Below are 27,916 nucleotides of genomic sequence, written 5' to 3' on the forward strand. Positions count from 1 at the left end.
TTGAGCCGGGCAGCTGATTTTAAAATTGCTCCTTATCTCCTGCTGTAATTACTCCCTGTGTGTCCGACCCCCTTCCTCTTTCAGTGCGCGGATTTTGCGCAGTGCGTGTCTCCACCGAGTGAGGGTGGAGGCAATCACTATTTTAATTATTTTAAAAATTACCCTGTCATCCTAAGACCTCCGCGCTACCTGAATAATTTATCTGCCTCCCCCCTGAGCAAGCGGCCAATTCAGGGTGGGCCTGCCGGGGACACGACCGGAATACGGCGGCGGCCATTTTGGGTAGGGCTAGGATCTATAAAAACAGACGGCCATGACTCCGCGTAGCGGACGCGCTAAGCGGACGCGCCGTTTTCGCGCCGGAGTCGAGCCAGAGTCCAGCCCGTCTGCGCCCGTCCGCGCTGAGGACGGGCTGGACACAGGACTTTTACCCATTCTATCTCAGGGAACGCTTTTGTACTCATCGGCCGAGCTATTAGCGTTAAAGCCCCCATGTCTACCATGTACCCATAGTTTTTCCCCAGAGGGCATCCTGTATTCCTCCCGCTGTCACACGTGCAAATCTGTACTATTACCTCTCATACCTTCTAAAGTGGATAGGAATACTCCGATAAAAAAGGGCTTTTTAATTAATGCTAGATCCCTTATTAAAAACAATATTGCATTCCATGACTTTGTGGTAAACAGGCAACCCGATTGGATGCTTGTCACAGAAACATGGGCATCGGAGTCTTCTGGACATGACCTAGTGATGGCCATTCCAGAGGGTTATAAAATACTTCAACAAGACCGACCCATACGCAGAGGGGGTGGACTTGCTATTGTCTGCAAGGCCACTTTGTCCTGCACGATTAAAGCCCTGTCTGTAGTATCAAACTCTTTTGAGGCCTTGCATTTCTCCATCCTGTTTGCTCCCTCGGTTTCCTTCTCAGGAATCCTTATTTATAGACCCCCTGGCTCCAGAGTTACCTTCATTGATGACCTTCTCAGAATCCTGGAACCCTACTTTGGCAATTCCCATCTGTCCATTCTTGGGGACTTTAACTTTCATTTGGATAATACAAAAGACTCTGATACCATCAGGTTAGTGGACGCACTAGCTGCCTGTGAATGTATACAGCTGGTCAACAGCCCTACTCATTTGGCGGGCCACACCCTCGATGGAGTCTTTACCAACGACGACAGATTGTCTGTTGACACCCCGGTGCCTCTGGTCTGGTCGGACCATTCGGCGATCCCTCTTCTGATGGCCCTTCCTCTGGAAGGAACATCCGATTTGTACTCCTCTTCCAGAGGCCCAAAAAGGAGCTATAAGAACATCACTAATGACACTCTTGAACCTTACATAAAGAAGTTCACCTTCTCCTCCCGGGGAGATGTGGAGGATGCTGCGGTATTGCTCTCTGAATCTATCACCTTAGCGGTTGATGAGCTGGCTCCCCTGTCTTTTAGATACTCGGCTCGCCGTAAGCCCACGGCCCCGTGGTACACGGATTCACTTAGACTCCTTCATCAAGGCTGCAGAAGACAGGAAAGAAAATGGAGGAAAACATGGGATCCCATTGAAAGGGAAGTACATAAGGGTCTGCTTGCCGATTACAAAACTAATGTTATCAGGGAAAAGCAGCAGTTCTTCTCGAATCTTACTACCTCCCTTACTTCCTCCAGGGAGCTCTTTAAGATTGTAGACTCCCTCTGTTCCCTTCAGGTCCCGGATCCAGTTGTGGGTTCGCAGGAGCTTTGCAACAATATATCAGAGTTTTTCCACAAAAAAATTGAGGACATCTATCTTGCGCTGGAAACTCAGAGAAAGTCCTTAGCTGACTCCTCACTCCAAACCCTGAACAAATTACAAGCCTGGACTAGAGACCATCCGGTTAGTCTAACGGCCTTTCCACTATTGACCCGAGAAGAACTTGAGCTTCTACTCGATAGGATTAAATCCTCATCACCTCTAGATCCTTGTCCTTTGAGGATATTGAAGGAATGCAGAGCGATACTGCTCCTGCCACTCCTGGAAGTTATGAATGGTGCTATAACCCAAGGTACCTTCCCCCTAATATGGAAGAAAGCGATAGTGAAGCCTCTACTCAAGAAGCCCACGCTGGACCCGGAACAGTTGAAAAATTTTAGACCTATCTCACTGTTACCCGCTCCTGCTAAGATTCTTGAGACACACCTCAATGGCCATCTTACCGCCTTCCTGGACTCATCTGGGTATCTTGACATCTCCCAGCATGGGTTCCGAAAAGCGCATAGTACGGAGACAGCTCTGACTATGGTGGCAAATAACATCCGTAGGAAGGTGGACGCAGGCCAAACTACTGTGTTGGTTCTACTAGACCTCACAGCGGCATTTGACACCCTGTCTCCCTCAACGCTTACATCTCGGTTGAGGGAGGCAGGGATCTCCGGCATGGCCCTGAACCTCCTGCACTCCTTTTTACAGCATAGGGAGCAAAGAGTCAAGCTTGGTGAGTTCCTTTCCCCTGCCATGTCCTTGCAGTGTGGGGTGCCACAAGGGTCGGCTCTCAGTCCGACCCTATTTAACATTTATGTCGCCCCCCTTGCAAGGCTAGTAAAATCTCAGGGGATGGAACTGGTGTCATACGCTGATGACACCCAGATTATGGTGTCACTGGCCCACTCAGTATCATCATCCGCCACCAACTTCAGGATCTGTATGCAGACAGTCTCTGATTGGATGCTTCAGAACTCCCTGAAGTTGAATGGTGACAAAACTGAGATCCTGGTCTTTGGCAAGGACCAGGATATCTGGTCGGATGAGTGGTGGCCGGCCTCACTGGGAACCTGTCCACCCCCTTCCCAGTCAGCAAGAAACCTTGGGGTAATCTTTGACACCTCCCTATCCATGACTCTGCAGGTCAACCGTACGGTGGCCACCTGTTGGGGAGTGCTAAAGATTCTCAGGAGGATCCTTCACTATCTCTCTCCCTCAGCACGTAAACAGGTGGCAGTAGCATTGATAGGTTCAAGGTTGGACTACTGTAATGCGCTCTATGTAGACTCCAACAAGGGGCTCATTCAGCGATTACAGGTAGTTCAAAATGCGGCTGCTCGCTTTGTTTTAGCACTTCCCAAAGCTTCATCTGCTACGATGGCCAGAAGGAGCCTTAATTGGTTGCCCATTCATCTCAGGATTTCGTTTAAGATCCTTTGTCTTGTCTATCGAGCTTTGGTAGAGGGCTCTTCTGACCCCCTTGGTGCCCTGCTGACCCGGTATCAGCCTGGTAGATCTTTAAGATCTTCTGAGATTAAGCTGTTGGTTGTCCCACGTACCAAAAGCGTTCGTTGGGGAAACAGAGCTTTTTCCGTTGCTGCCCCCAAACTATGGAACTTGTTACCTCTTGAGATTAAGATGCAACCTTCTCTGTCTTCCTTTAAAAAGGCGCTCAAGACCTGGTGTTTTGTTAGGGCTTATCCGTAATTAGGATCAGTCTCTGTTATCTGGTATTATTTGGTTAGGCGCCTTGACGCCCATCTGGGCTTAGTTGCGCGTTAAAAATTGTTTTTCATTTCATTTCATTTCATGCTCCAGCCGACAGTGGTCTAACACATCCCTTGCAGGGTGTCCAACTTGAGACCAGTATGGGGTCCCACACACTCTCACTTTAGGAAGACTAAATTCTAGAGGTATTCCTGGCTTCACACATACACACATGCTTGGTACACTTAGGTACATCTAGATAGGCATCATAGGAGTATGTGCACTTTTATCATGCATTTTACATTCATGGATGAATTCATGATTATTGCAAGATGGTAGAACTGTGCTATCCTTTTATTTTCACTGTACTACTAATCATATACATCTGCAACCGTCTAAAGGTTGTTGCAGCACATCAATTTTACACTAGAAGAAAAACTGTGAAATAAATTCTTATTCTAACACACCTGACTGTTTCTTCTGTGTAACTCTCTGAGAGCGAATAAGTGAAGACGAGTGACTGAGCGAAAAGTAGTATATTGCATCCATGATTCTGAGGATCAGGGTTGTCAAGTTCTGAGGCTGCCAAAAACTAACTTCTGCCCAATAACAGGAGAGTCTAGTGGCACTGTGAGATATCTAATGCAAACAGGCTAACATTCTCAGTGGGGGTGCTCAGAGCCAGTCTGCCACCAAACCCACAGTTTATGTTTTCCCGAACACACAGATCCTGTATAGGTAGTATAGGAACTACACAACACTAGGACCCATCTCAGATAAAACTCAAGGTTATATGTCTTTGTTTTAGGAATTTAACCAGCGCTGGAGCAACTTCCTGCCCGGTTAAAAACTGAAGAGAGCGCAGAATATAGATTCTGGCCTGGAAAAGAGGAGCCTCACACTCATTGAGCCAATCCGCTGGAAGGATGAAAGATGCTACCATTCTCCAGTCAAGGCGATGGAAGGATGAAAGATGCTGCCATTCTCAAGCCAAGCCACTGGAAGGATGACAGATGCTGCCATTCTCCAGTCAAGCCACTGGAAGGATGAAGATGCTGCCATTCTCCAGCCAAGCCACCGGAAGGATGAAGATGCTGCCATTCTTCAGCCAAACCACTGGAAGAATTGCAGATGCTGCCATTTTCCAGCTAAGCCGTTGGAAGAATGTAAGATGCTGCCATTCTCCAGCCAAGCCCCTGGAAAGATGAAAGATGCAGCCATTCTCCAGCCAAGCCCCTGGAAAGATGAAAGATGCAGCCATTCTCCAGCCAAACCACTGGAAGGATGAAAGATGCTGCCATTCTCCAGCGAAGCCGCTGGAAGGATGAAAGATGCTGCCATTCTCCAGCCAAGCCACTGGAAGGATGAAAGATGCTGCTATTCTCCAGCGAAGCCGCTGGAAGGATGAAATATGCTGCTATTCTCCAGCGAAGCCGCTGGAAGGATGAAAGATGCTGATATTCTCCAGCGAAGCCGCTGGAAGGATGAAAGATGCTGCTATTCTCCAGCGAAGCCGCTGGAAGGATGAAAGATGCTGCTATTCTCCAGCGAAGCCGCTAGAAGGATGAAAGATGCTGCCATTCTCCAGCGAAGCCGCTGGAAGGATGAAAGATGCTGCTATTCTCCAGCGAAGCCGCTGGAAGGATGAAAGATGCTGCCATTCTCCAGCCAGGCCACTAGAAGGATGGAAGATGCTGCCATTCTCCAGCCCAGCCACTTCAAGGAAGGATGGAAGTTGCTGCCATTCTCTAGCCAAGCAACTGGAAGAATGGATGATGCTGCCATTCTTCAGCCGAACCACTGGAAGGATGAAAGATGTTGCTATTCTTCAGCCAAGCCACTGGAAGAATGGCATATGCTGCCATTTTCCAGCCAAGCCGCTGGAAGAATGAAAGATGCTGCCATTCTCCAACCAAGCCACTGGAAAGATGAAAGATGCAGCCATTCTCCAGCCAAGCCGCTGGAAGGATAAACGATGCTGCCATTCTCCAGTAACGCCACTGGAAGGATGAAAGATACTGTCATTCTACAGCCAAGCCACAGGAAGGATAGAATATGCTCCAATTCTCCAGCCAAGCCGCTGGAAGGATGAAAGATGCTGCCATTCTCCAGTCAAGCCGCTGGAAGGATGAAAGATGCAGCCATTCTCCAGCCAAGCCACTGGAAGGATGAAATATACTGTCATTCTACAGCCAAGCCACAGGAAGGATAGAATATGCTGCAATTCTCCAGCCAAGCAACTGGAAGGATATACAATGCTTTTTTCTAGCCAAGGCAATGGAAGGATAAACAATGCCGCCATTTTCCGGCCAGGCCACTGGAAGGATGAAATATGCTGCCATTCTCAAGCCAAGCCACAGGAAGGATAAAAGATGATGCATGGAGTACTCAGCCAAGCCACTGGGAGGATGAAATATGCTGTGTGGATCCTCAGCCAAGCTTCTGGAAGGATGAAACATGCTGCGATTCCCCGGCCAAGCCACTGAAGGATGAAAGTTGCTGCCATTCTCCAGTCAAGCCACAGGAAGGATGGAATATGCTCCCTTTCTCCCGCCAAGGCAATGTAAGGATGAAAGATGCTGTCATTCTCCAGCGAAGCCACTGGAAGGATGGAAGGCACTGCCATTCTCCAGCCGAGCCACTGGAAGGTGAAAGGTGCTGCATGGAGAACTCAGCCAAGCCACACCAAGGATGAAAGATGCAACGTAGAGCTCTCAGCCAAGCCACTGGAAGAATGAAATATGCTTTGTGGATCCCTCAGCCAAGCTGCTGAAGGGATGAAAGATGCTGCCATTCTCCAGCCAAGCCGCTAGAAGGATGAACGATGCTGCCATTCTGCAGAGAAGCCACTGGAAGGATGAAAGATGCTGCATGGAGAACTCAGCCAAGCCACTCCAAGGATGAAAAATGCAGCGTGGAGCTCTCAGCCAAGCCACTAGACGGATGAAAGATGCTGCTTGGATCTCTCGGCCAAGCCGCTGAAAGGATGAAAGATGCTACCATTCTCCAGCCAAGCCACTGGAAGGATGAAAGATGCTGCGTGGAGCTCTCCGCCAACCCACTGGAAGGATGAAAGATGCTACCATTCTCCAGCCAAGCCACTGGAAGGATGAACGATGCTGTCATTCTCCAGCAAAGCCACTGGAAGGATGAAAGATGCTGTGTGGCTGCATGCAGATCCTAATACAGAACGTACACACCTAAATATACAACTGATCAGGGTTTCAAGTGGGCCGGGTCCTGTCGACGCTCAGCATCGGCATCTCTAAAAAGCAGGTGCCGAGACGGGTCCCTGTTGCCCTAACCCTCGGTGAACAGATAAGTCTCAACTCTACGGCAGTGCTACCCTTCACTGTAACTTCAAGCATTGCCAATAGTTGTTGCTTATTTATCTTATGCGACTAACAACCACTGACAGAGCCACTAGTCCTGGCGTAGGTGTAATGTTACTTGCTGTATTATATATCTGGATGCAACAACAGAAACAGCAACATGCCAGAGGGGCTGCACACCATTATGCTAAACACAGATTTTTAGCTAAGGTGTTTTAAGTCACGCCCTTAATTACATTGGACGCACCCCTTTGAGGCACTCTCCAGTTAATTCATTCCACCTAAAGCCCTGCATCTGATCAAGATCCTAAGAATATTCAAAGCTACAACAAAGGCCAATGTTGATTGGTGACGAGCTACTTGTCTCACCACCTACCACGTGCTGACTGCGATGTTAGAACTACACAAAGGCTTTTTGAGGCCCTGGTCCACAGCAGGACATGGCCATCCTTAAATGGTAGCAATGACTCAAGGCTGCGGTTGTGCGTCATTCATTCGAAATCTGAAGTAGAAAGGGCACATATTTGTGACACGGTCAATAGGAGCAGTATGGCCAGCAAAGGACGACATGGCCGAGCTCGGAAACTGTAGCAAAAATATAGTTAATCCTATGCCCTTGATTGCAATCTTAGACTTGAACTGTATATTTTTATCTTTCGATGTTTTAATGTGTGAAAGTATAGTGATTTAGTTAACTTTGTTCATTGAAATAAATTTGACACTAAGTCTGCAGTTTGAATCCTCTGTTGAATCCGCAGTGGAATCAGAGACCCAGATATATGAAAAATCTGTTTTGCAATTACCTAATTGCGATTTTTAGCCAGTCAAACTTAGGGAATCGCAAAACTGTGTATTACAGAACCTGGCAGGCCTCAAATTGGAATTTGGAAACAGGTCGCTTCGCAAAACAGTAAATTGTTCTTTGCGTTTACCTATTTGGTTGCAAAGAGCGACACATTAAAAAAACTTGTGAATCTGCTTCCTGGTTCAAGAAGATGCCCATTGAAACAGGAAGTGCAGCATCACAGCAGCCAGGAAGGGAGGCAGAGAGATCGTGGAAAGCTGCAGAGCACAGGCAGTGATTTGAGGACCCCAAACCTCAGTCACCCAAAACGAGGAATGGCCGGCCAGGAGCAGGAAAAGGAGAATGGGGGAGGAAGCTAAAGTCACTGACATCCCAGAATCATATAATTTTGAACCAACGTTAAGTCTCTACGCCCGTGTTGAGTTCATTGTCTTCCCCCTCCAATCACAAAAAGGTGCAATGTCGTGGCCTGCGCTTGCCTCATCATTGAACCTTTTCAGTGACTTTCAGCCATACTAAACATGCTAAGCATGCTGAACAAACAGCTGATGTGCTGCTAGACAACATGGCTAATCATTCACATTGAAAAGGCCAATTGCTTGGACATTGGCAAGATGGATGGGTTGGAGAGATGGGCAAGCAACGACAGGCGGGAGCGGGTGGAAGCAAAAATTAAGGGGTATAAAATACCTTAACTGAAGCAAGATCAGGGGCAAAATGAAAGTTTTGTTGTTGAACGTAACCATTGAGCACTTAAAAGGCTACAATATCATTGGCTTATGTTCACACTATGGCAAGACGGAGGGCGAATCGAGAGCTCCAATACCATTAGATCATGCAAAAGTGCAGAAGTGTCAGTTTTAAATAGTCACATAGCAGAATAATATCAATGAGAGACTATTGCAAGTATTCTGCACCTACACAGAACTATGGGCAGGAAAACAGGACCTCTGTGTATAGGGGTGTACTAACCTATCACCTTAGTACCCAAAATCCCAAAACTGACTAGCTATAGTGTCTCATTCGTTCTCCTCCAAAAATCATTCAGCTACAAATGATTAGACAACCAAGAACATGGCTCTCAGGAATCGCGGTAGCAAAAGACATACTCTTTCGCTCACTCACTTGTAATTGTCCACAGTGAGAATAGGTAGTGTCACTGTAATATTTCAAAATGTTTATTTTAGCTATTATGCTCTTCAATACAGTACACAAGCCGCTACCAGCAGCAAAATGCACAAACTAAGAATGGTTAGCATTGTTACAATTCCATAGAATACAAAGGGGGAAGTCATTTTATAAAGACAATGGAATAAGGACATTAAGGTCTAACCACCCTCCCCTCGGCTGGAAGAGTTTTATTTATATGAAGGAAGATCTCTGGGCTTTGACAGCAGACCCCATAACTTAAAGCCTGTATGTAAGGCTTACAACATAGCAACAGCGTAGCTCTTCTCCAAGGAACGGCTTTCTACAAGTGTGTGCTAAAACAACACGCATCCCCATAGTATCAAAGCACGAGTCTTCAGCATTGCAGCTGTGTTTAGCATGTTATGTCTAGGTGCTAGGGACTAACCCGTACAGAATAACAAGGGGCATTGTTTATCGACCTTGTACAACGTGTTCAGACTAAACTCCAAGAGCACAGCTGAGAACGTGAAAGAGGCTTGCAAAAATAAAGTCATGTGGTAATGTGTGCAAAAGCAGCATCATGGTAGCTAAGCTCATGCTAACTTAGTAATGTCGACAAGGTCCCCAAGGGCCATATAACAGCCTACCCCTGGTAAGGTCATAGGACATCGACAAAGGACTAAAACAGAGTTCAAAATTCAAGAAGAGTTCAAAGTGCTGTAAAAAAGCAAATTGGATAAAAAACATATGGAATTTTTTTTCCAAAAAGTTCATTGAGACTAGTGGCAAAGCGTGGTCTCCAGGATAATGTTATAATGAAGGAGGTGGTTAATCCATCAAAGTACGTGAACTCAAGAATGCAATTCCCTCCAAAAGATCATCCCTGTTGTTAGTAGAAAAAAGGGATGCCATCCAATCAAGTAGCTTGAAGAACCAAACGTGCTCCTCGTAACCTTGATGTAAAACAATGGCGATTAGGTGAAACATTAGCAGAAGACATGTTGCCTTAGCCGTTATTGTATCGATTGAATCAACTCCATCTTGTATTTATGAACCGCCATTTTTGCCATGTGCTCACCATGTGCTTTGTCCTACCTCCTTGTTAACTGCGTCTGGAATCTGCCCAGCAACAGGCTATATTTAGCATTTGCCACTTCCAGCATGTCCGGACATGCCCAGTAGGATCCACATCTGTTTGTAATTAGTATCAGATAGGAATGTGTCTTTGGGGGTCTCAAGAACCGTTAACTCCACTCATGTATCGATCGTGCTCTGAAAATGTCCTTATATGGTCATGAATCATGCTCCATGTTTGTACCACCTTCTTCTGAACCCCTCTCTTTGTGTATAAAAGGGGCCATGTGCTTTAGTTCGGTGTGCTACTCGATACAATACTGAAGGGTATTGTGTGGATTGTAGTATCACCTTTAAAGGTTTAATAAACTTTGCTTTTGTATTTTCCAGTTTCTGTGCTAACTTCTTCCTATGGTCTGAGGACTCTATGCAGAGAAGGGCAAACCCCTTGCACTGGTAGGCCTTGCTGAGGCTTGCTTACTTCAATTGGCGCCCCACGTTGGGCTCATCGGAGACTCGGACGCCCGAAGGAGTGGTCGTGACGGAGGATTGGAATCTCGCCGCGGACGTGATCACTGCCAGAAGAGACCCGAGTCTTGGCATCCAAGGCGTTTTTGCCTTTCTTTCCGATCTGACCATCCAGGTGGTGCCGGTCCTCGACTGAGATCTCTTCTGTTAGTTTGCCGTGCAGTGGCCGTTTGGTCGAATTTAGAACTTGGCAGTTGGAAACTGGGCCCTGTGATTGGTAAGAACCGTTGTACGGTACTTGCTGTGGGTTTTGGAAGCCTCGGATTGGCAAGGCAGTTTTAGGATATGCTTGCTGTGGCAATTTTGGAATGTGAAGACTAGTCAAGTGTATGTGTATGTGTAAGTGTTATATATGCGTTGCAACACATATAGGCAGGTAATGAGGAGATTTTTCTCTAAAATGCGATTCTGATTTGAACGGCACAACGTATTAAAGATACCTTAAGTGCTACTTTGATTATAATACTGTATATTCTGCACTATTTTTGGCATGCCTGCTCTTAGCGCACTTCGTAGGATGTGCTGCTTTTGTGGAAATAACCGGTTAAGACTTGAGGAATCGCAACCGGCTCCCCCAGAGGGGACGCTTAATCGAGAAATGTATATTAAATATAGTCTTTCCCCTAAAATTTACAGCACATTGTGGAGGAAATACACCAGCAAGGATGCTGAGTTACGGTGGCCAATGCATTGGTAATTTGATATGCGAAAGATTGAGTATGTGGAACAGTGTAGGTTAGAGCGAAAATCCAGACAAGATATGTTTGAATGTGTGCGAATGTGGGTGAAAGAAGTGCGTGAGCATGAGAAACGTGAGCAAGCGCTGATTGAGAAAGAGCAACGAAAGAGTGTGTATGAAAAAGCACAAGAATTGAGAAAGAAAGAAGTGAAAGAATTGGAAGAGAGACAGGAGAAGGAGCGCAGTTTACAGATATCTGGCCAATATGCTGTTCGGCAACCTCTTTATCCAGTCCTTAATAAACTACAAGATGATTTTTCATTATTAGATCGTCCTCCGCCTCCGTATGCCGTTCTGTCCGCTCCATCTGGTGAAGCTGAGGATTCCGACTCAGACCAAATGAAACGAGACACTCGTTCCATGTTGTCGGTTGATCGTGCGTCCAAACTGAGAAAGATCGCTCGTCTAGCACTTCATGAGGCTGTCACTGTGTCTAACATTTTAGATAGTTTACAAGGGTGGCAGGAGAGGGAGAAACTATATTTTACTGAGCATTTTGCTGACGAAGTTGTCGAAATGTTTCGGAAAGTTTCTGGTGTTTTAGAACCTTTTTACTCTTCCCCAGGTGACTGATACGATACGACGGTTGTTCAAACCACGAACTGAGGCGCTTCGTTTGCCAGAGGTGAAACGAAGATCAGATGCTGATGCACGGACGAGTTCGCTCGGCGGGAAATAATCATCCATCTTCAGAACAGATAAGACCGCTATAGTGCATGCAAAGCCCATGCGAGAGGCCGCGCCTCTATATGATCCTCCTAAAGGAACGGGCAAAAGTGATGATAAGTTTTCTGCTGATGCGAAAGGGTATTTTATTTATAATTGGGTGTATACTCCCTGGAATAGGGCGGATGTTATGGCACTTAAAGCTGCATTGCCTGATCCGAGGAAAAATCCAGCCGCTTTCTATGAGGAAGTCGAGGGAGCTATAAATTCTTTTACCATGACGTTAGCTGATATTGACTTATTCTTTGGCCTGATATTACCACCTGATATGTAGAGGTCTGTGCGCAAAGTGGATGATCGCACAGCATATGGGGCAATATGGAAGGAGATAGAGGCGGAAGATGAGGATAGAGAACCAGCGAAAAAACCATGTAGATTGATTTTAGATCTCCCCGTTGCGATACTAACTAAGTTAAAAACAATTATTCCCCCTAAAAAGATCAATTGGACTATTTTAGCATCGTGTAGGCAAAAGGCAAATGAATCGGTCTCGGATTTCTTTACACGGTTTGAGGAAGCTTTTCTTGATTTTAGTGGCCAGTCGCTAACGGACAATACGGGCCGACATTTGTTTGTAGATAAGTATGTTACGAACCTATTACCAGGAGGGGCTAGCTGTTTAAAAGCTAGGAAGTTCTCCGCAGCCGCACAGATGTCCTATTCAGCCAACACTCCAAGTGTTGCAGCACTCGCCATAAGGCCATCCCCATAACAAGCCTGGTCAATGTCCTCTAAGGGACCCATCAACTGGTCAAAATCCGGGACTAGATGTATGGAGAGGCATAAATCCGTAGCCCAATAGAAGGGGCATCTCCGACAGTAGAACACTGGTTGCACGCAAGTAAAGTAGGCAAAGCGAAAAGTTTATCCATAACTCACGATAAGCCTTGCTAATGGCAAGCATCCAAAAACCTGTTGCATTTGATCACAGTATAGTTGCAATTGGCCTGGTCTGTGCAGTACTATAAAATGAGCAGCCATTGCGCAGCAGGAACCGATGAAGCAGTATTCCACCAGCTAACGCCAGCATTAAAGGGAATCCGCTAGAAAAAATAGAATTAATAAAAGCCGTAAATACTCCAAATATCATCTGAAAGGAAGTCACAAGTCCGGATCCCAAATATTTAAAAAATGTGCAAGGCCTTTAGTGTCAGACGCATTGAAAATTTGATGTATTAGCTCCCCAAAATTAAGTGGGAAGTTAGTGTTCAGAAGGGATTGTATCTCTCTAGATATCCTAGTCACCTGTAACTTGAAGGTCTTGCGAGCCAAAGTGAGGGCCACTTCTTGTTGGAATAATAGCTCTTTGAGCCTGCTCAGCTTGTTGCGATCTGTCTTCAAAGTGGGAATGGAAGGCCAAATTTAACTATCTACACTCCCATGCGGGGGCGGAAAAAGCACATTGCCACAACAAGTTACTCGCTGGGATTCCTGCCCGTAAACAACAGCAGTCTTGGTTGTTCAAAATAAGATAACTGCTGGTAGAAAGCAACGTAAATGCGGGAATTATAGATGGCACTGGCATTCCTTTTTAAAAAAAGCTAGATTAGGCACTGATATGTTACAAGCGCAGTGCAATTTAACGTGTTTACACACCAGGGAATGTCCAATTGTGGAATCGCAGTCCTCTCCTAATAGAAACATTTCTTTATCCTCTCGCTGACATCTGTAAGTGAAAGGCAGGGACCATAATTTGTGGAGAAATACACTACCCAGGTGTTAAAAACGGGCAATAGGAAAATGTTGCATGCAAGATTTAACGCGAAACAACGAAAAAGGGAGAGAGATAACCATATGAATTAACCAACCAGCAGAGTCTGTTTACATTACAGAGAACAGTAAAGGCTCCAATTGTTCACTATGCAACAGCATCTTTCATGGACATAAATCTTTATTTATCATTCAAATATTCCAAAAGCACATTACCCATTTTGGTAGTCTGCAATGTCCACGCAAACTGCATAGCGGATCTTAATTGATTCTGACCATGATACAACACAGAAACATCACTCTGAACAATAACAGATGAAACAATATTATCCAATGTGTAAATGCATGATGAAAGTGTATTGATGCTAATGTCGACCACAGCAAGGACCTTTTCGAAATTGGCTTGATCAATTTGGCGCAGACAAAGAGATGCCTCAATCTGCAAAATTTTCCAAATTTCCTTGTAAGCGGCATGAATAAATCTCTTAGATCTGGGACTTCTAGGCCCTAAGATGAAATCAGCCAAATTGATGTCATCCCACAAAAATGTAAGGTGTTTTTTCACAGATGCTAAGGTAGAATGTTCCAACCATTGTTGGCATAATTTACCCACCGTATATGTAGTGCCCGAATGTGTCAGTGGATAACGAGGATCCGGTCTAGTCTGTGTAAAACCATGTGTTACATTATAAAAATGCAATTGACATGCATTAGAATTTTTTTGCCACACCAACCATCCAGATGAATCAAGTTCAGAGACATTGAAAGTGTTATTTTGAAACATTGCCTGTAAAGCATCGATAGTATAATTTATCTGAGCACTCCAATTGTCGTATTCTGCTAAAGACAGAATGGATGGGTCATTTACATTTTCAACAGTGGCCAAGCCAAAACAAGTGGTTTGGTACACTGTATCATTTAAAAATAAAATTTGAGGGGGAATCAGGCAGGCACGATGTAATGCTTCAGTTCCCGGAACCTGCCAATTTTTAGTGCCCCACATAGACTTTATCTCTATGGTCTCTTTCCAATGATCATAACCCTGTGTGGATAATTTAGCCTTAAAAGAGTTGGAGTAAATTCATTTAGTATGGGTCAATATAATTTTAGATTGAGATGACAAGTGTTGTTAAAAAAACATAGTATTCTGGATTTTACGTGTCATAATCAGTAAAATATGTGAACTTATCTCTAAGAGTTTTAGAACTCCCTTGTACGGGAGTAGGACAATGTTTCCACTGATTGTGATAGTAAACTGGTCTTAACATGTTTGTTTTATGCATAAAATGATGACCATAATGTTAATAACAAAAGAGATCAGCATATTTGGCAGAATTTGAATACAGTTCTTCAGCATCAAAAGCAGCATAATAATTTTAAATCAAAAAACAATGCATGTACTGCTTGCACATCCCAATCATCGGAATGTATATCCAGTGTTACCACATCACCTGAAGCAACCCTGAAATATGTATGGCACCCTGAGCACCTCGGTTGGACCTTGGATTTCAAAAGCTACGTTGTCCCAAACAATGCCATGTGCAGCCAGGAATGCTGAAATGTTCATAAGTGTTTGATCACGTTTCATGATATGATACGATGTGTGAGGGGCCAGAATTCCATTGACCAAGTTCACAGAAGAGCAATCGGGCAAATACTGACCATTGATGAGTAAAAAGAACACTTCCACAAATCCAATTGACATGAACAGGAAAATCAAGATAAGCACCAACCAAATAAAGGTCCATGGGGGGACATGGTAAGTGTTTTTGAACCAAGAGAATAAAACACTTAATTTAGTCAGTGGGACTGCCAAACTAGATGTCGAGGAGGATGAGTCCGAAGAGATCTCGAAAGTAACCACTCACAGTTCTATTAATCAGAGGAGCAAAATCAAGATCTGCCTGATGATGTCTGGGACTGGTCGGCATCTCACTAATGGATCCATCAGTAGGATATGTATTCATGACATCCATATTGGAAGATAAAGGTCGGATGGGTGAGAAGTCAATTACAGTGTCCATCACTTCCTTCGGCACACTAGGTACAGTGGAAGATGATGACACCAGCTGATCTAATGAAATTGCGTTACGTGAAATAGCAGGCGTGACGCTGTTCAGAATCGGCCACATGGTGTAAATTGACATTGTCCACAGAGATGTACCTGTTGTCTTTGCAACAAGGTAAATGTGGTAAAATTACTGTACGAGTACCCTTCAGTCCAAGCACTGGAACCGGTGCACGAGAAGAGGGACCATATTCTTTCTTGTTCTCCAGATTTTCTCATACCAAATCTCTGGTTTTGGAAAGCCACCTGGCAACTGTAATCAGCAGTGCTGCATCAGTGGAAGAGGGTAAATATTCAGTTGCATAACTGTTGTTGTAATTCCCGTAACACAGTAGAATGATTATCTACATCAAAGGTTGTGGCAGCCGCCACAACCTCTAGACCATCAAGGTCTGGCACAAACATTTTAATGCCAAAGAGCATCTTGTATGGGGTCCGCCCACCCAGAGATCTTCTAGGGAGATTATTAAGCGCACGTTGAACACCATACAAATAGGCCAGCCAGTTCCTGCCAGTACTTAAGACTCTAGCTGTCAAGTATTGCTTTAAATCACGGTTCATTTGTTCCACAATTGAATTGCCCTCAGGCCTCTATGGAGACGAAAACTGTACCAGCACCCCCGTTGACTTCATCACGTCCTTGTATGCCATAAAGGTAAAAGCTGGACCTTGGTCAGAATGAAAGGTGTCAAAGGTAAACATCCTGAAAAAGACACGCAAATCCCTGATGACATTTTGAGCGTCAGCACTGTGTTGTGGCCAAACCCAAAGAAATCTAGTGCATGAGTCAACTTCCACAAATATATATTTAAACGCAGTATCAGAATAAAATGGACAGCAGTGATCAAGATATACACAGCCAAGTGGTTGATTAGAAACACATAGCTGTTTTTGTGGATGGCGTGGGACCGGAGACAGTTTAATTTGTTGACAAATCTCACAAGAAAGTACATAATTGTGGGTCTGTGTTTATAAACCGTGCCACCAGTAACGTTGCTGTGAAATAAAGGCTGTTGCCAACACCCCAGCATGTGCAGAAGCCATACCCTTGTGTGTGGCTTTGATTAAGGCAGTTCTGCATTCCAAGTTGGGAATCAGCTGATAACGAACAAAAGGAATCTTAGAATAAGGAACCTGTTCGGGAGTTATATAATTAGTGTATTTAGAAGGGAAACCCTGAGGATGAACAGTTTCCACCTTCGTTGCAGCTACTGCTGCCAAACTATCCTTATCTATTTTAGTCATGGATCTTGTAACTGCTGCTACAGAACACGTAACTACTATAGTTTTGGCCGCTTTATCAGCCAAAAAATTACCAAGAGCATGTGCTCCCACGCGATGATGGCCAAGAGTATGGATAACCTGTGTGAGGGGCAGACGTTATTTAAGGTCTGCCACTCAAACCCAAAGCGTCTTATGCTTAATTACACTGCCTTTAGAATTCTTATAGTCATTTTGAGAGCACAAGAATAAGTTGTCATTGTACACATTGTATATTGAACACAGTAATAAGAATCGCACACAATAAGAGTATTTCCATTAGGATCGGCAAACTCAAGAAAAAAAATTAGCAGGCAGCTCCGCCACTTGTGCCGTACAGTCTTCAAGTGCCTGAGTTTGCACTATGGAAGACTTAAACTCCCCATTCACAATTAAGCCAGCAACAATTGCGCAAGCTGCCAAATAAACATGTTTAGAACCGACAGCTGGTTGAACCGATCCATTGGTATAGATGTTACATTGGTATTCATCCAAAGGAAGCAAGGACAGAGGAGGAGGATGAACATGTTCATACTGTAAGAATTCCTGTGTTTGGAGAGAAGGATCAAAGATAAACATGAGATCAGCCGATGTCAATGATGCAGCTCATTGTATCCAACGCTTATTTAAAGCCTTAGAGTTTGGTACACTTGCCTTAGTCACTGCTTCTAAAGCAGGGAGAAGGGTGACCATAATAATGCGTTTACAGTGCGCCATAGAGCGTTCTTTCAGAGTCACCATCTGCACCGCTGTCAAAACTTTTTCAATATTGGAAAATCGCGTTTCAGCCTACGTGTACAAATGTGATTTGTATGCAATAGGTACTGTGTCTCCCTCATTGAACATCAAATAAGTGAAACCCACCACCCCTGGAAATGTACGTATTACCAGGTTTGTGGTATTCTCACAGGTCAACAAGTAGTTAGTCACAAACAAGTCAGATTGCAACAAATGTAGGATAGAGGTATGTTCTAGAAGCCAGATGGCAAAAGAAAATGTAGGTTGTATCAATGCATAAAGTGGTTTGATATGCTGGGTATATTCAGGAATGTATATCCTCTCGAAATTCAAAAATCCCAGACAAGGACTGAAGATTCTTCAGTGTAGAAGGGGGTTGTAATTGTGCACATTTCTCCAAGATGTGGGGGGCTAGCCCCATTCCTTCTTTATTGAGCTCGTAGCTCAAAAAAATAGCACCGCCAAATGGGCAATGTGCGATTTTGCAAAATGTAACTTGTATCCATAGTCAGCGAAGGATAAAATTATATTGTCAACTCGGACTAGATGCAAAAACAACAGTTGATGTACAGAATGCAAAACAATGTCATACATTCACCCCAGTACATTGATCTGGGCCTAAATCCATCGTTTTTTCTGCTCACCTTGCCATTCCAGTTTGAACCAAGCCATATGCAAATCAGTCTTGACCCTGTGCCTCATGGGAACAGTCCAGCCCGAACTGCCAAGCCAGGTCCTCCCTGAACTGGAAACAAGCATCCAAGGACCAGTTTCGGGAATACAGCCTTCATCAGCCTGGATAGCTTGATTCCAGTGGCATGGAGAGCACGGGACTCACGTCTGAGCATACCCGTCCCACTCGGGGTGACAAATGCAATAACAACAGTTGATGGACAGAATGCAGAGCAATGCCATACATTCACCCCCGTACAGAGATGTACATGGTTTAATCACTCCTTGATACTGTAACTGTGTTAGAATTTCACAAAAGTGAGCCTTAGCCTTATGCTTGATTGGGTATTGCGGTAGTAGCTTCGGCACAAATCGTAAAGGTATCTCATTAGCCAGTCAATCGATATCCCAGCCCACTTGAATAAAATACACCACCAGGGCAAGGGTCGAACCCCACTCTGCTGTGAAAGCCTTGGCATGCTCCTCAGTAACGTAACGCGGAAAATTCGGAAGTATCACATCCTCCCACCTAGAAGCGGCTAACGCAAGGGTGGAGGCCAATCTACCCCAGCCAACAACATGTCATACGAGAAGGTTACATTTTCCCAGAAAAGTGCCTTGATCGGAAGCTGTATATCACCTTGAATTTGGAAAATAACGTCATAAGTCTATCTGGGGGGGCGGAACCTGGGTATCAGCTGTTTCCACTTTAATGAATGTATCAGTTGCTGTCACCGCCAGACAGGTTACCGCAGTGCCTCCCGCACTATGGAAACCTCTGCTGCACTGTCGAGCAGAGTCACTTCCCATGCCCAGTCCCGGTGTCACGTTCTCATCTTCTGAGGCATATCTCACTGTTAAAGTGGCACCTTTCTTCTTTTGATATGATAGCCGTGACTGTTGCTTGATTAGGCCGGATAATATCAGCCGCTATGACAAAGAACAAAGAACGACAACCTAAAGAGCGGCAGCGCAATAATGGGCTAAGAACAAAGAGAAGAAACCTTTTATAATTTCAAGCTTCAGAGAACCTATAAAACATCAATATAGGAGGTTACACCGTCACAGCTGTCTCCAGAAACAGAACCAGACCAAACGTTGGGGGTGCCATGCTGCAGGGATTCTGCACCTACACAGAACTATGCGCAGGAAAACAGGACCTCGTGTATAGGGGTGTACCAACCTATCACCTTAGTACCCAAAATCCCAAAACCAACGAGCTATAGTGGCTCACTCGTTCTCCTCCAAAAATTATGAAGCTACAAATGATTAGATAAATCAGAACACAACACTCCCGACTCTCTCAGGAATCGCAGTAGCATGACATACTCTATCGCTCACTCACTTGTACTTGTCCACAATGAGAATAGGGAGAGTCACTGTAATAGTTCAAAATGTTTATTTTAACTATCATGCTCTACAATACAGTATACAGCCACTATCAGAAGCAAATTGCATAAACTAAGAATAGAATACAAAGGGGGAAGTCATTTTATAAAGACATTGAAAAAGGACTATAAGGCCTAACCACCCTCCTTTTGATTAGAAGACGTTTACTTATATAAAAGAAGATCTCTGGGCTTTGACAGCAAACCCGTACCATACCTTAAAGCCTAGATGGAAGGTTTACATCATAGGAACAGGGAACTCTTCTCTATGGAAAGACTCTCTCCAAGTGTGTGTTAAAACAACATGCATCCCCGTAATATCAAAGCACGAGTATTCAGCATTGCAGCTGTGTTTAGTATGTTATGTCTAGGTGCTAGGGACTGACCAGAACATTATTACAAGGGGCATTGTTTATCGACCTTATACATCGTGTTCAGACTAAACTTCAGGAGCGCAGAAGGGAATGTAAAAAGCAGACGGTTCTCATGTGAAAGGCATAAACAGAGTCTCGAAAAAAAAAAGTCATGTAGTAACGTGCACAAAAGCAGCATCATGGTAGCGAAGCTCATGCTGACTTAGTAATGTGGACAATGTCCCCCAGGGCCATGCAACAAGACTCATTTAAGACAACATTTTTGTGTAACAAAAATATTGATCACAATCCTTCCGTGGTTTTTTAACTACACCTTGTATTTCTTCTTCAGATTGATTGAGATGGCTCCACCCCTTCTCTCTGCAAGATGCCAACAATATGTACACTTCTCTGAGTATTCCTTTTCTTTTAATGGAAATACTCCCCCTCTTCCCTGTATCAACACCCTGCAAGGGCCAAGCTTATAGAAATTCCAAAGAAAAAGAAGGTTATATGGAGGGAAGGAAGAACAGAGGGAAGGAAGGAGGGATGGAGGGATGGAGGGTGGGAAGGAGGGAAGTACGGAGGCAGGGGAGTGCAGAGGGAAGGCGGGATAGATGGAGGGAAGGGCAGAGGGAAGGAAGGAAGGAGGGAAGGAGGGAAGGACTGAGAGAAGGATGGAGGGTGGGAAGGAGGGAATGAAGGATGGAGGGACGGAGGAAGGGAATGAACGAGGACAGGAGGGATGGAGGGAGGGATGATGGACGGAAGGACAGAGGAAAGGATAGAGGGAAGGATGTCGGGAAGGGGACTGTGATGGGGAAGACTAGAGCACAGGGCAGTGGACATTGTTGCTTAGTCTAAGGATCATTGCTAAGTGCTTAAAGTGAAAAAAACGCCTCAGTGGATGGTGCAAACTATACTCCGGCAAGAAAAATCATGTCTGCTTCTAGGTGGCTCGACAGAGGGCAGAGATTGATTTGTGAAACCCTCCTTCCCGAAGGAGTCATAACTGTTGGGACGATGCAGAGAGCAGGAGCACACACAGGCAGGAAGGGGGTTTGCAAGTTCCCCCTTGGCACCAGAGTGCATAATTATCTGCTTGAAAATATTTCATGAAGGGTCTTAATGCTTCATCCAGACCCACCTGATGCAATGCATGCCAACAGAGGTCACTTTTGTGTTTTGCCAGAAGGGAATCATGTCTCCATTATGCAAAGAAGCTTGTTTTGACACTCAGTTTACACTTCTTACCTGCACAGGTCACTCCAGCATTCCTCCCTGTTGGACAGGTATTAACACTCCAGCCTCTCTGGGCACATTTCCACAGGGCATGCTCATCTCCTTGGCATTGGACATTACTCATCAGAACTGGCAAAGGGCTGATCCCGAATGATGAATTATACTGATAGCTTTGTACAGCTCCACATCCAAGCTGTCTGCAGACCACCGACGCGTCCTTCTGATCCCAGGCGTCATCACAGACTTTACCCCACACCCCATTGTGCCTGACCTCCACTCTTCCAGCACAGAAAGAGGGGCCGTTTACCAATCGGACCTGATCAGGACCTGGAAAGAAATTAAAAAGGCATTGGAAAGGAATGCAAACAAAAAGAACTAAGAAAATATAACGTCTTTTTGATCAATAATAAGGTAATATTCAGTGACAAATGACGTGCTGTGGGAATACATCCGTCAAACATGTGAACGTTCTTTTTCCAGTCTCTCAGCAGATGTATCGACAGCATCTCAGACTACTCCTCCCCACATGAATGTAATAGGCCAATGTGATCCAAGGATGGGAGTGGAGTCCATGATCGATACATTGGGCGCCTCTTTGGACACAGCTCCACTCATCAGCTTTTTACCACAGTGGCCACAGTAATACAACTCTTCTGACAAGTACATTGGTAGTTGGACAGCGATTATTCCCTTTACACCCTCACACTTCTATGACATCTCAACTGTGAGGTTCCAAAATATGTCCATATTGCCCTGAGAATAAACCTTTCTGATTGATTTTGAATGTGGAGTCAAGTTGGCGTTATCCAATTGTAGATCTTTGCTGTCCTGCCTCTATCTTGTCTTTCAATCTTTTCTCAATCCTTGGTGAATGTGAGTACTTCAGTCCTTGATACCTGTTATGTGCAGATGAGACTTATCATCAACAGGACACTTTCACTGTGATGATTCACCCTCAATCAGCAATAAAATACATGAGACACACAACTCACCGTTAACTCCTGCCTCAAGGCTCTTGCTGTATGGATGCAACACAATTCTATAAGACACAATTCGGATTTATGTATTTATAAGTTCTAAAGCATACATATGTGTGGGGGCTTTTTATCACTAGGAGTACTGTAGGGGCATGGGAAGGTAGAGTAAGAATAAAGGTATTTTTTTAAATTCTAATGCTAATCAGGAGTCTTGGGGAAGTGATGGTGGCTAGCCTCTGTGAATTCCAGAATCCTTTAGGAATGATCTGGGGATTTTGTGATGTGAAAGTTTCAAGTAATTCTTAAGAATATGCCATTATACTGCCTCATGTAAACGAGATGTCAATGTGGGTAAAAATACTCAGCTGCAAGCATGGAAGCAATGTGTTTAATGTGTGATAACAATGTGAGTGTCCTGAAAGGGAGAAACATTTCTTAAATGTGGTCACCAATAAAATTACATATATGAATTATACATTTTAGCTAGGAAACAGATTTAAGAAAAACTCAAAAAATCTCAAAAGATATCACTGATGACATCCTGATAAAATCATTGAGGGTACATTTTTTAAAGAGTTTATGAGTGTTAAACACATATACTAACTATTACAAAAGTTAGATTAGTACTAGCTATACTACTAATGAGTAATACTATATCTAAGATATGTGATATGAGTGACTGCATGACTGCCTGTGCCAGTATGTGAGTGGGGGTCTGAGTGGGTGTGTGAATGGTTTTGGGGATATGTGAGTAGCTCTATGGGTGTATAAGTAGGTATGTGTGGCTGTATGGGTGTATATGTGTATGTTTGAGTGGCTATATGGGTATATTAGTGGGTGTATTTGTGTGTTAGTAAGTGTGTCAGTCACTCTATGGGTGAGTGATTGGCTGTGGGTGAGTGATTGGCTGTGTGAATGGCTATATGGAGGCGAGAGTAGTTGTGCAAGAACTTGCTTGCCTGTGACTGGTTTTCTGGATGCTTGAGTGGGTATGTGAGATGTTGTATATAGGTATGAGTGGGTGTTTGAGTGGTTCTGTGGATGATATCATCTGTGATGTGATCAGTGATGTTAATTTAGAAACCATCAGTGATGTCACTGACAATTTCATGAGTGATTTAATATGTGAAGTCATAAACAGTGCATTACGGGTGCATCAGTTATAGTTTGCTCAGTTAATTTTAACTGCAGAATTGAAATGGTTTTGTACAAGTGAAGTCTGAGCCTAATTTTAATGTCCCAGTAATCTTTTCTTTTTTTAGTGAATTTCTATGTTTTTTCATGTGATTTCCTAACTATAATGTCCTGTAACCTTTGGTTGTTTAAGTGAATTTCAAAGACTTAAAAAAAAAGAAATCCTATCTATGAATTGTAACTTTTGAGAGGGAGTATATGAGTGAGCGCATGACTGCCTCAATGGGTCTGTCATTGAGGGTGAGTTTGTCTGAGCTGGTCTGTTAGTGGGTGTGAGTGTCAATTAATCGATCAGGAGGTTTGAAGTGCACTACTCACCCGTGAGGGTCTCAAGGCGCTTGGGGGTGCTGCTCTGGATCAGCCGAAGAGCCAGGTCTTGAGGCTCTTCCTGAAGGTGTGCAGAGTAGGGGAGCGTCTGAAGCCAACTTGAGGCTCGTTCCAGGCTTTGGCTGTGATGTAGAAGAAGCTCTTCCACCCGCTTTGTTTCTGTGAATGTGCGGGGTTACACATACTGCCAGCGCGAGGTCGGTGGAGCAGAGGTTCCTTGTGGGTGTTTAGAAGGAAACTCTTCGATTTAGGTACTTGGGTCTGTTGTTGTGGAGGGATTTTTAGGCATGGGTGAGCAGCTTGAAGGTTACTCTTTTCTTGACGGAGAGCCAGTGGAGGTCTTGCAGTTGTTTAGTGATGTGCTAATGTCGCGGGATTCTGCGGTCTAGTCTGGCTACGGTGTTCTTGATGGTCTTGAGTTTGCGTAGCGGTGATTTGTTGATGCTTGTTTCCAGTCCAATGAGGGCCTGGCTTGGTAGATCGGGCTGGACTGTTCCCATGGGGTACAGGGTCAAGACAGATTTGCATATGGCTGGCTTCAAACTGGAATGGCATGGTGAGCAACAAAACTATGGATTTTGACCCAGATCTCTGTACTGGGGTGAATGTATGACATTGTTCTGCTTCTGTCCATCAACTTTTGTTTTTGCTTTCGTCACCCCGAGTGAGACGGGTATGCTCAGACGTGAGTCAATGCCACTGGAATCAACCTATCCTGGCGGATGAGGGCTGAAAGCCCGAAACCGGTCCTAGGATGCTTGTTTCCAGTCCAGGGAGGACCTGGTTTGGCAGTTCGGGATGGACTGTTCCCATGGAGCACAGGGTCAAGACTGATTTGCATATGACTGGGTTCAAACTGGAATGGCATGGTGAGCACAAAAACAATGGATTTAGGCCCAGATCTCTGTACTGGGGTGAATGTATGACATTGTTCTACATTCTGTCCATCAACTGTTGTTTTTGCGATTCCAGCTTCGAGGGCATTTTGGTAGTCCAATCTAATAGTTATGAGTGTGTGGGTAACAGTCTTTCTATCATCAAGGGGGATCCACTTAAAAGAATTGCAGAGGTGCAGAGAGTGTTGAAGCTGGTGGAGGAGATGGTGTTGATCTGCCAGGTCATGTTGAGGGAGGAATCTAGTATGATGTTGAGGTTTCGAGCGTGGTCAATGGGTGTAGGGGGTGCGAGTGCAGAGGCACACCAGGAGTTGTCCCATGCAGCGGGGCAGGGTCCGAATACTAGGATTTCTGTCTTCTCAGAATTGAGTTTCAGACAGCTGCAGCCCATCCACGCTGCAATGTCCTTCATTCCTTCTTGGAAGTTGAAACTGGTGGTTTCAGGGTCCTTCATGAGGTAGCAGATGAGTTGTGTGTTGTTGGTGTACGATACAATGCTGAGTCCATGATGTCTGACGATGGCGGTGAGAGGGGCCATATAGATGTTGAAGAGCTTGGGACTGAGCGATGATCCTTGTTGTACTCCACAGTTGATCTTAGTGGGTTCGGAGAGAAAAGTCAGGAGACTGATCCTTTGTGTTCTGTTTGTGAATAAGGAGCTGAGCCAGTCAAGGGTGGTTCTCTGTATCTGGATGTCGTGGAGTCTGACTGTGAGGATGCGGTGGGAGACGGAGTTGAAAGCTACGGAGATGTCAAGTAGGATGAGGACTGCGGTGTGGCCTTGGCTGAGGAGCATGCAAATGTTGTCTGTGGCGGTGAGGAAGGCAGTATTGATGCTGTGGTTGCTGCAGAATCTGGATTGGGAGGGGTTGACGATGGAGTTCTCTTCTATGAAGTTTGTCAGCCAGAAGTTGACGATCTTCTCAGTTACTTTGGCCACAATGGTAAGGAGAGAGATGGGTCGGTAGTTCTCCAGGTCCGTCGGGTCTTCCGAGGGTTTCTTGAGGAGGAGCTTGACTTCTACATGTTTCCAGTCATCTGGGAAGGTGCCAGATTTGACGGTGGCATGATGGTGCGTCGTAGCTGGGGGTCAATGGCGGCGGCGGATCTATGAAAGATGTGCGGAGGGCAAAGGTCTGTGGGGGCATCTGAGTGGGTGCTCTTCATGGTGGCAGTGGTATCTTCGGTTGTGACCAGGTTCCAGGTGGTGATGGTGTGCCAGTTGTCATCACTGGATGAAAGGGTGGTTTCTGGAGTCTGATCTCTGAAGTGGTCATAGAGGGATTTGAATTTCAGGTGTAAGTAGGAGCTGAGCTTGTTGCAAAGGTCTTGTGAGGGAGCGACATCTGTGGCTTCACTGTGTGCTGGAGTTGGTGAGGATTTTGTTCCGGATGAAGGTATTTTTTGTGAATCTTATGCATTGGTTGCAGTCTGTCATTGCGTTCTTGTAGGTGGTCAGGTCTTCCGTGGTTTTGCTGTTTCTCCATTGTTTCTTGCGACGTCTGCAGAAGTGTCTGGCATCTTGGAAGTCAGTGGTGAACCAGGTGGCTTTCAGGGGGTGTTTTCTTTTGGTGGTGTGAAGGGGCGCTAGTTGGTCTGCGCAGTTGGTGATCCAGTGGTGTAGCTCTTTGGCTGCTGAGTTGGCATCGATCAAGGCGGGGTGTCCTGGCTGAGGGGTAAGTGTGTCTGGGAGTGGCTGCATAAGTGTCTCACTGGTTGTGTGAGTGGGTGTGTGAGTGTCTGAGTGGGTACATATGTGTCTCAGTGGGTCTGTGAGTAGGTGTCATTGTGTTTGAGTGGGTTTGAGAGTACCTCCATGAGTGTGTGAGTTAGTCTTTGAGTGTGTGCATGACTGTCTGACTGGGTCTCTGAGTGATTGTGAAATATTCTAAATAAATCAGTGAATGGGTGCATAAGTACCTGAGTGGGTGTGAGGGCATCTGAATATTTCTATGACTGGGTACACAAGTGTATGAGTGGGTCTATGAGTGTGTGTAAGAGTGTTTGATTAGGTATGTGAGTGGGCTTGTGAGTGGGTCTCTGAGTTGGTGTGGGAGTATCTGATTGGGTCTGTGAGAGAGTGCATCAGTGTCTGAGTGGATCTGTCAGTGGTTGTGTGAGTACCAGAGTATATGAGTCAGTGTATAAGTGTCTGTGTGGGTGTCAGTGGCTATGTGAGTGACTTGGCCACAAAGAAACTGCACCTGTGACTCAATCAAACAAGAGTCCATAGTTTTGCACAAAATATCTATCCGAGTAGAGTACTTTCTACTTGTTCATTATTATGTGTTACCTCCTTGGATGAATGTTTAATACGTATTCTACACTACCTTGTAATGGAGCATGAGGAAATGCCACCAGCAACCTTGTAATGTAATGTAAAAAGCATTTATATAGCGCATAAATCACCCGAAGGTCTCAGAGCGCTAGCAGATCCTCCGTCACAGATTCACAAGAGCCAGGTCTTGAGGTTCTTACGGAATCTCAGATGGTTGGCTTCTGTCCTGATCTGGAGGGGCAGGGTGTTCCAGGCTTCAGGAGCTGTTTTACTGAATGCCCTATTACCATTTCTAACAGTGTGACCATGGGAACAGTTAGAAGTAGTTTGCTAGAGGACCTCAGTGTTCTGGCCGAGATATGGAATTTGAGGTTTTTTTCCAAGTAAATCGGTCCTTGTCCATGGATGGTTTTATGGACTAAGCAGCATAGTTTGAATTTTATGCGTTTCTTTATTGGGAGCCAGTGCAAAGTTTTAGGGCAGGGCAGTGATGAGGTGCGGGGGGAAGGTTGAGCACCAGCCTTGCTGCAGTATTTTGTAATACCTGTAATCGAGCCAAAAGATTTTCGTTAATGGAGGATAGCAAGGCGTTCCCGTAATCTATACGGCTGACAATGAGACCTTGTACTAAGGGCATGCGCGACGTGAGGGGTATCCATTTGAACATCTTCTTCAGACTGCGCATTAGTCCAAAGCTGGTGTGCACTACTTTGTTGACATGTTCAGTCATGTTGTGTACCTTTTGACAATGTAATTGGTCTTGGTGCAGCTTTGTCCAGAAGTATGTCATAACATAAATCATCCTATAGACAAGACAACAAGACTAAAAAGAGGTAAATTTCCACCAAACAAGGGCCTTTCTTCTTAAGTATATGAAGCACTGACCTCTGACCCTGTTCACAGGGCCGGTCGCTCCATGCACCGCACGGCCCCTCCTTCATTATGGCCGAGTTGTTCCTGCTGCTGCCCTGAGTCCGCCCTGGTGCTGAGTACTGTGCCTGAATTTGTTTTTATCGTATTGTCCTTTGTG

General features: G+C 44.9%; 1 protein-coding gene across 1 annotated transcript in view; it reads right to left on the minus strand.

Annotated features, from left to right (window-relative positions):
* Positions 1-27,916, minus strand: part of LOC147725755 (CD5 antigen-like) — a 445,735-nt gene that overhangs the window by 167,585 nt on the left and 250,234 nt on the right. The window contains exon 3 of the mRNA XM_086964494.1: positions 21,227-21,541. Coding sequence (XP_086820620.1) covers positions 21,227-21,541 — 315 coding nt within the window. The remainder of the gene's footprint in view (positions 1-21,226; positions 21,542-27,916) is intronic.

This window comes from Lissotriton vulgaris, chromosome 3_2 (genome assembly GCF_964263255.1).
Source record: "Lissotriton vulgaris chromosome 3_2, aLisVul1.2, whole genome shotgun sequence".
NCBI lineage: Eukaryota > Metazoa > Chordata > Amphibia > Caudata > Salamandridae > Lissotriton > Lissotriton vulgaris.